Here is a 9,830-nt window from a genome sequence, read left to right as displayed (position 1 = left end):
AGTAGAAGTCGCATGTGCCCCGCTGCATGTCATGTTCTAGGCTGCAGCGCCTGGCACCGGTACGCGGCGAGCAATGTCTCCAGTGAACTGTGATGGAGGATCAGTGATGCGAAACGGTCACCAGAGGCATAGGCCAGGGAGAGTAGAATGCACTTGCTGGTACAAAAAAGGTGCTCCAGCCTTGTCTAATACTAGCAGTGTCGAGACACCCGAGCTCTCCTTCCTAGCTTTCACTTTTCAGTTCAAACTGCCAGTTATTCCAATTTCCTTCATCTCACTTACCAAGAGAACTTCTTACAAGTAGAGCTTTTCCTGTTTCCCCTTTGCGTTGAACAATGGCACAACAGTCGCAAGCTATCCAGCAGCTGCTCGACGCCGAAAAGAAAGCCAGTGAGATTGTTGACGCGGCCAGGAAACGTGAGTACTTGGTGCCATGTTGTTGGGGGCGACTTTCTGCTTTTATCCTTCTGAGAATTTGAATCCAAGTGGCAATAATTCCACTGACCTTGCCCTGGCAATACCCTGAGGCATGTGTGTGTGTGTTTGTGCTCCTGTGCATCCACACACGCTCTGTGTGTATGTATGTGTGTGTGTGTGTGTATGTGTGTGTGTGGTGTGTGTGTGTGTGTGTGTGTGTGTGTGTACCGTGTGTGTACCGTGTGTGTACCGTGTGTGTGTGTGTGTGTGTGTGTGTCACTGTGTGTGTCACTATGTGTTCATGTTCGAGCATGTGCGCGTGTACCAGCAAAATGAAGCCAAAGTAGCAACAAAGGAGAAAAACGAGTTTTTTGTTGCATGTTGCTTGAAGATCACTTGGCATGAAACTGCAAGTTGAAAATAATAAATTGTTCTGACTTTTGTGTTAGAAATCTCTGCCCTCCCAATCCCCCCCTCTGTACTGAGCACTGTACGAGGCAGAGCAATGGAAGTTCGGATATTGAGCACTGTATTCGCAGTGGAAGTTGCCTACTGTGTAGACCGGTCTATGTACGTGTAGCGTATTGAGCAGGATTATGATATGGGATCACATGTTAGCTTTTACACTGGTGCAACTGGCTGCCATAGTATAGAGCCCTAGATACAATATCTGTGAATGGGGAAATTTTGAAACTTGTATTGGCTCATGTGGCCTTTATATTTGGAGGCGGTGCAACCGCGTCATCAGTCGGTTTGTTTTGTATTGAGTGGTATCTCAAGCACTGGGTTGACACTGCGTACATAGTTATCTGCAGTGAAACTTCTGTATTAGCGGATCTCCAAGGGCCACAAAAATCTGTACTTAATAGCCGAGGTACTGCACATGTATATCCAAGGCCAAGTTACTAGTGTAATGCAGGTCCTCGAAATAGTACTAGTCAGTCTTTATATCCCATAGTATGTCGTATCCATGGCACTTTATGCATAGTATGTCGTATCCATGGCACTTTATGCATAGTATGTCGTATCCATGGCACTTTATGCCTTGTATGTCGTATCCATGGCACTTTATGCATAGTATGTCGTATCCATGGCACTTTATGCCCAAGTTTCACTGTACAGTGGTGTTATTCGCATACCGTATTTTCTCTAATAAGAGCCCGGGGTTCTTAATTTTTCAGTAACAGCTCTACCCGCGCTACTATTAGAGACTGGGCTCTTATTTTTTTAATTGTCAACTCACTACTATCAAGCCAACTCCAGTCTATACAGGCATAAACTGACCATATTAAGACTGATTTTTCAACCCTTAACTCAAGAATATTGTCAAAACAGATGTTTCACAATGGCATTGGCGCCAGGAAGGAAGCAGTAGACCGAAAGCCTCCTCACAAATATGTCCTTGGCATGTTGTACTGCTGTTTTATATGAAGTCAATATACTTGTTGCATACTCCAATTGTGACCCGCGCTACTATTGTAGAGACTGTGCTCTTATTATTTCAAACCACCCTCACCCCGGGTCATTATTGGAGACTGGGCTATTATTGGAGACCTGGGCTTTTATTAGAGAAAATATGGTAACCAGTATATGCTGGGAGTGCATGTTCATGTACTGTACATTGAAAATGCCTGAGACATTGTACTGTTGTGCCTTGTACATGTACATGTGCTCCTGTCTATTGGGATGTACATGTGTTTTTTAAGCACACCTCTCCTGATTGTATGTCCGTTTTTTTCCCTCTAGGCAAAACACGCCGTCTCAAACAGGCACGTAGCGAGGCAGCAGAGGAGATCGAGCACTGCCGCAGAGACAAAGAGGTCGAGTTTAGCCGTGTCCAAGTTGAGGTACAACCACCATACAAGCAGAACATTTAACCAAGGAATGATTTTTATGATTTTTATCCGACTCCAGAGAAAGGACGTTCGTCCGGCCAATAATTAGTCCATGGATCATAAAATGGACGAAATTAAATTCTCAACGAAACTTTCTGCTTTTATCCTTCTGACAAATTGAATCCAAGTGGCAATAATTCGACTGACCTTGCCCTAGCTGCGTTCATAGTAAGCGGTTCTAGTGAACAAAGACTTTAAGTAAAAGGCTAAAATCCTGTGCTATGCTCCTGTGCTATGCTCAGTATTGTAAAAAGTAAAAGGACACGTGCATACGAGTTACTGTGCAGGCAGAAAATTTCGTCGGTCAATAATTCCGTCCTACTCCAAAGAAAGGGAGTTCGTCCGGTTGAAAATTTCGTCCATGGATCACAATTAAATTCATGACGAATATTTCTGCTTATACGAGTTCTGAGTAACTACCCACCACTGTAACTACTGTAAGGCCAGTAATGTTAACGAACATTTAATTCTAACGAGTTAACGAATTTGGAAGAATCCTTTAAAAAGGGGAAGTTAAGGCAAAAATCAAAATTTCACCAGTTGTAGTATTCGGGGTGCTGAGTCGAATGGTCGTGGTCCGAGGAAGCTGAGACGCTCCCTTCCTACTTTAATCCCAATCGAACTCGCGCACTTCCACCGAAACTGGGTGACTGCGCCCTACTAGATGGGGACTTGTATGCAAAATATCACTAAAAGCACCATTTCGTTCTTATAAAAGCATGGATGACCGCGATTGGCCCATATGTTGTAGTCTTTTGGACACTGAGTCGATTGGTTTTGGTCCGAAAAGGCTGCGATGCAGCATTCCTCCTTTATTCCCAATCGAACATGGTTGAACAAGCGGTCACGTGCTCCTGCGTACACCAGTCACCTGGTCACCGTGCCTGCAGGGTACAACTTACTAGCCTGTTTGACCTTTTTTGGGTGCAGTCCTGTCACTCGAGTTGAACCTTGGTGTGAAGGTTGTTGCCTGCTGGCGTGGTGACCAGGTGATTTGGGCACCCAGGAGCACGTGACCGCTTGTTCAACCATGTTCGATTGGGAATAAAGGAGGAACGCTGCCTCGCAGCCTTTTCGGACCAAAACCAGACGACTCGGCGTCCGAAAAAGTACAACATATGGGCCAATCGCGGTCATCTGTGCTTTTATAAGAACGAAATGGCGCTTTTAGTGACATTTTGCATACAAATCCCCATCTAGTAGGGCGCAGTCACCCAGTTTCGGTGGAAGTGCGCTAGTTCGATTGGGATTCAAGTAGGGAGGGAGCGTCTCAGCTTTCTCGGGCCAAGACCATTCAACTCAGCACCCCGAAGACTACAACTGGTGAAATTTTGATTTTTGCCTTAACTTCCCCTTTAAAGGGGAAGTATACCCTAAAATCAAATTTTCACCAGTTGTAGTCTTCTGGGTGCTGAGTCGAATGGTCTTGGTCCGAGGAAGCTGTGACGCTCCCTTCCTACTTGAATCCCAATCGAACTCGCGCACTTCCACCGAAACTGGGTGACTGCGCCCTACTAGATGGGGATTTGTATGCAAAATGTCACTAAAAGCGCCATTTCGTTCTTATAAAAGCACGGATGACCGCGATTGGCCCATATGTTGTAGTCTTTGGGACGCTGAGTCGACTGGTTTTGGTCCGAAAAGCCTGCGATGCAGCGTTCCTCCTTTATTCCCAATCGAACATGGTTGAACAAGCGGTCACGTGCTCCTGGGTGCCCAAATCACCTGGTCACCGCGCCAGCAGGCGACTACTTTCACACCAAGGTTCAACTCGAGTTCAACTCGAGTGACAGGACTGCACCCAAAAAAGGTCAAACAGGCTAGTAAGTTGTACCCTGCAGGCACGGTGACCAGCTGACTGGTGTACGCAGGAGCACGTGACCGCTTGTTCAACCATGTTCGATTGGGAATATAGGAGGAACGCTGCATCGCAGCCTTTTCGAACCAAAACCAGTCGACTCAGCGTCCAAAAGACTACAACATCTGGGCCAATCGTGGTCATCCGTGCTTTTATAAGAACGAAATGGCGCTTTTAGTGACATTTTGCATACAAATCCCCATCTAGTAGGGCGCAGTCACCCAGTTTCGGTGGAAGTGCGCGAGTTCGATTGGGATTCAAGTAGGAAGGGAGCGTCTCAGCTTCCTCGGACCAAGACCATTCGACTCAGCACCCCGAAGACTACAACTGGTGAAAATTTGATTTTAGGGTATTATTATTATTTATTATTGCAAATAACGCTGAGTAATTACACGAATGCATAAAAACCAGCATTTGCTTCCGGGAAGGATTCACAAACATAAGACCAGGGTATACTTCCCCCTTAACATTATTTTGAAGTCGTTATGTGCAAAACGATATGTACATGTACAGTCATTTGCTGGGTTTGAGGCAGAATTCGTTAGAATTTCACCTCGCTAACCCACGAAAATCTGGAAATCTTTAACTTTAATTGACGTTAAAATATCTGGTCGTACTGTAGACTGAGTGGATAATATGCAGTCAAACAGTGCAATAGCTATCTGTATGCAGTCAAACAGTGCAATAGCTATCTGTAGACAGTCAAACAGTGCAATAGCTATCTGTATGCAGTCAAACAGTGCAATAGCTATCTGTATGCAGTGAAACAGTGCAATAGCTATCTGTATGCAGTCAAACAGTGCAATAGCTATCTGTATGCAGTGAAACGGTGCAATAGCTATCTGTAGACAGTCAAACAGTGCAATAGCTATCTGTATGCAGTCAAACAGTGCAATAGCTATCTGTAGACAGTCAAACAGTGCAATAGCTATCTGTATGCAGTCAAACAGTGCAGTAGCTATCTGTATGCAGTCAAACAGTGCAATAGCTATCTGTATGCAGTCAAACAGTGCAATAGCTATCTGTATGCAGTCAAACAGTGCAGTAGCTATCTGTATGCAGTCAAACAGTGCAATAGCTATCTGTAGACAGTCAAACAGTGCAATAGCTATCTGTATGCAGTCAAACAGTGCAGTAGCTATCTGTATGCAGTCAAACAGTGCAATAGCTATCTGTATGCAGTCAAACAGTGCAATAGCTATCTGTATGCAGTCAAACAGTGCAATAGCTATCTGTATGCAGTCAAACAGTGCAATAGCTATCTGTATGCAGTCAAACAGTGCAATAGCTATCTGTAGGCAGTCAAACAGTGCAATAGCTATCTGTATGCAGTGAAACAGTGCAATAGCTATCTGTATGCAGTCAAACAGTGCAATAGCTATCTGTAGACAGTCAAACAGTGCAATAGCTATCTGTATGCAGTCAAACAGTGCAGTAGCTATCTGTATGCAGTCAAACAGTGCAATAGCTATCTGTATGCAGTCAAACAGTGCAATAGCTATCTGTATGCAGTCAAACAGTGCAATAGCTATCTGTATGCAGTCAAACAGTGCAATAGCTATCTGTATGCAGTCAAACAGTGCAATAGCTATCTGTATGCAGTCAAACAGTGCAATAGCTATCTGTATGCAGTCAAACAGTGCAATAGCTATCTGTATGCAGTCAAACAGTGCAATAGCTATCTGTATGCAGTCAAACAGTGCAATAGCTATCTGTATGCAGTCAAACAGTGCAATAGCTATCTGTATACAGTCAAACAGTGCAACAGCTATCTCTATGCAGTCAAACAGTGCAACAGCTATCTGTATGCAGTCAAACAGTGCAACAGCTATCTGTATGCAGTCAAACAGTGCAACAGCTATCTGTATGCAGTCAAACAGTGCAATAGCTATCTGTATGCAGTCAAACAGTGCAATAGCTATCTGTATGCAGTCAAACAGTGCAATAGCTATCTGTATGCAGTCAAACAGTGCAATAGCTATCTGTAGGCAGTCAAACAGTGCAACAGCTATCTGTATGCAGTCAAACAGTGCAATAGCTATCTGTATGCAGTCAAACAGTGCAATAGCTATCTGTATGCAGTGAAACAGTGCAATAGCTATCTGTATGCAGTCAAACAGTGCAATAGCTATCTGTATGCAGTCAAACAGTGCAATAGCTATCTGTATGCAGTGAAACAGTGCAATAGCTATCTGTATGCAGTCAAACAGTGCAGTAGCTATCTGTATGCAGTCAAACAGTGCAATAGCTATCTGTATGCAGTCAAACAGTGCAATAGCTATCTGTATGCAGTCAAACAGTGCAATAGCTATCTGTATGCAGTCAAACAGTGCAGTAGCTATCTGTATGCAGTCAAACAGTGCAATAGCTATCTGTATGCAGTCAAACAGTGCAATAGCTATCTGTATGCAGTGAAACAGTGCAGTAGCTATCTGTATGCAGTCAAACAGTGCAACAGCTATCTGTATGCAGTGAAACAGTGCAATAGCTATCTGTAGGCAGTCAAACAGTGCAACAGCTATCTGTATGCAGTCAAACAGTGCAACAGCTATCTGTAGACAGTCAAACAGTGCAACAGCTATCTGTATGCAGTCAAACAGTGCAATAGCTATCTGTATGCAGTCAAACAGTGCAACAGCTATCTGTATGCAGTCAAACAGTGCAATAGCTATCTGTATGCAGTCAAACAGTGCAATAGCTATCTGTATGCAGTGAAACAGTGCAACAGCTATCTGTATGCAGTGAAACAGTGCAATAGCTATCTGTATGCAGTGAAACAGTGCAATAGCTATCTGTATGCAGTCAAACAGTGCAATAGCTATCTGTATGCAGTGAAACAGTGCAATAGCTATCTGTATGCAGTCAAACAGTGCAATAGCTATCTGTATGCAGTCAAACAGTGCAATAGCTATCTGTATGCAGTCAAACAGTGCAATAGCTATCTGTATGCAGTCAAACAGTGCAATAGCTATCTGTATGCAGTCAAACAGTGCAATAGCTATCTGTATGCAGTCAAACAGTGCAATAGCTATCTGTATGCAGTCAAACAGTGCAATAGCTATCTGTATGCAGTCAAACAGTGCAATAGCTATCTGTAGACAGTCAAACAGTGCAATAGCTATCTGTATGCAGTCAAACAGTGCAATAGCTATCTGTAGACAGTCAAACAGTGCAATAGCTATCTGTATGCAGTCAAACAGTGCAATAGCTATCTGTATGCAGTCAAACAGTGCAATAGCTATCTGTATGCAGTGAAACAGTGCAATAGCTATCTGTAGACAGTCAAACAGTGCAATAGCTATCTGTATGCAGTCAAACAGTGCAATAGCTATCTGTAGACAGTCAAACAGTGCAATAGCTATCTGTAGACAGTCAAACAGTGCAGTAGCTATCTGTATGCAGTCAAACAGTGCAATAGCTATCTGTAGGCAGTCAAACAGTGCAATAGCTATCTGTATGCAGTCAAACAGTGCAATAGCTATCTGTATGCAGTCAAACAGTGCAATAGCTATCTGTATGCAGTCAAACAGTGCAATAGCTATCTGTATGCAGTCAAACAGTGCAATAGCTATCTGTATGCAGTCAAACAGTGCAATAGCTATCTGTATGCAGTCAAACAGTGCAATAGCTATCTGTATGCAGTCAAACAGTGCAATAGCTATCTGTATGCAGTCAAACAGTGCAATAGCTATCTGTATGCAGTCAAACAGTGCAATAGCTATCTGTATGCAGTCAAACAGTGCAATAGCTATCTGTATGCAGTCAAACAGTGCAATAGCTATCTGTATGCAGTCAAACAGTGCAATAGCTATCTGTATGCAGTCAAACAGTGCAATAGCTATCTGTATGCAGTCAAACAGTGCAATAGCTATCTGTATGCAGTCAAACAGTGCAATAGCTATCTGTATGCAGTCAAACAGTGCAATAGCTATCTGTAGGCAGTCAAACAGTGCAATAGCTATCTGTAGGCAGTCAAACAGTGCAATAGCTATCTGTAGGCAGTCAAACAGTGCAATAGCTATCTGTAGGCAGTCAAACAGTGCAATAGCTATCTGTATGCAGTGAAACAGTGCAATAGCTATCTGTATGCAGTCAAACAGTGCAATAGCTATCTGTATGCAGTCAAACAGTGCAATAGCTATCTGTATGCAGTGAAACAGTGCAATAGCTATCTGTATGCAGTCAAACAGTGCAATAGCTATCTGTATGCAGTCAAACAGTGCAATAGCTATCTGTATGCAGTCAAACAGTGCAATAGCTATCTGTATGCAGTCAAACAGTGCAATAGCTATCTGTATGCAGTCAAACAGTGCAATAGCTATCTGTATGCAGTCAAACAGTGCAATAGCTATCTGTAGACAGTCAAACAGTGCAGTAGCTATCTGTATGCAGTCAAACAGTGCAATAGCTATCTGTAGGCAGTCAAACAGTGCAATAGCTATCTGTATGCAGTGAAACAGTGCAATAGCTATCTGTATGCAGTCAAACAGTGCAATAGCTATCTGTATGCAGTCAAACAGTGCAATAGCTATCTGTATGCAGTCAAACAGTGCAATAGCTATCTGTAGACAGTCAAACAGTGCAGTAGCTATCTGTATGCAGTCAAACAGTGCAATAGCTATCTGTAGGCAGTCAAACAGTGCAATAGCTATCTGTATGCAGTCAAACAGTGCAATAGCTATCTGTATGCAGTCAAACAGTGCAATAGCTATCTGTATGCAGTCAAACAGTGCAATAGCTATCTGTATGCAGTCAAACAGTGCAATAGCTATCTGTATGCAGTGAAACAGTGCAATAGCTATCTGTATGCAGTCAAACAGTGCAATAGCTATCTGTATGCAGTGAAACAGTGCAATAGCTATCTGTATGCAGTCAAACAGTGCAATAGCTATCTGTATGCAGTCAAACAGTGCAATAGCTATCTGTATGCAGTGAAACAGTGCAATAGCTATCTGTATGCAGTGAAACAGTGCAATAGCTATCTGTATGCAGTGAAACAGTGCAATAGCTATCTGTATGCAGTGAAACAGTGCAATAGCTATCTGTATGCAGTGAAACAGTGCAATAGCTATCTGTATGCAGTGAAACAGTGCAATAGCTATCTGTAGGCACAAGTCTGACAGATTAATGACACATTCAACGAGTACACGTACATCTCCAAAGAGCAAACCTGTCCGTTTTTTCTTTATACAGTATTCATGGGAGATTAGGCTGAAGTACACTGCTCACATACACTGTATGTACATGGATACCTAGAAAGAGGCTGGGATGCACTGTCCAACAGCCGGCGGGACCTTCACTTTGGTACCCATTGCCGACGCTATTGTGTGACTGAGAGAGAAAGGCGCTCGCCTCTCTAGAAGGCACATGTCAAAGTCACAGCACGATCATTCCAGTGCTGTACTGCCGTTCAACTTAGCACTCTATTTATTGTGTTTCAAAAGTATAGACCTCTGGTTTCAAAAAACCGTTAGACCAGCATCTATGCCACGTAAAAGTTGTGATCACTTTGTGCATAAAATTCCTGAAATTGGGCGTTTGTTAGCCAATCGCCTAAGAATCTTTATGAGAAAAATTAGGGGAACTGCCTGAGCAATATTCCGAAGAAATTTTTCAAAAAAACTCAAGCCAAATTTGAACTCGGATGGTGAGCCAATATA

General features: G+C 43.1%; 1 protein-coding gene across 1 annotated transcript in view; it reads left to right on the top strand.

Moving 5' to 3' along the window:
* Nucleotides 1–9,830, top strand: part of LOC135808641 (probable V-type proton ATPase subunit G) — a 12,623-nt gene continuing 2,793 nt past the window's right edge. The window contains exons 1-2 of the mRNA XM_065321864.1: nucleotides 1–417; nucleotides 2,164–2,264. Of these exons, the coding sequence (XP_065177936.1) occupies nucleotides 336–417; nucleotides 2,164–2,264 (183 nt within the window). The 5' untranslated portion in view covers nucleotides 1–335. The remainder of the gene's footprint in view (nucleotides 418–2,163; nucleotides 2,265–9,830) is intronic.

Source organism: Sycon ciliatum, chromosome 2 (assembly GCF_964019385.1).
Source record: "Sycon ciliatum chromosome 2, ocSycCili1.1, whole genome shotgun sequence".
In the NCBI taxonomy this organism is placed as follows: Eukaryota; Metazoa; Porifera; class Calcarea; order Leucosolenida; family Sycettidae; genus Sycon; species Sycon ciliatum.
Note: the sequence above shows the minus strand (reverse complement) of the source record. Positions and strands in the feature narration are given on the sequence as shown.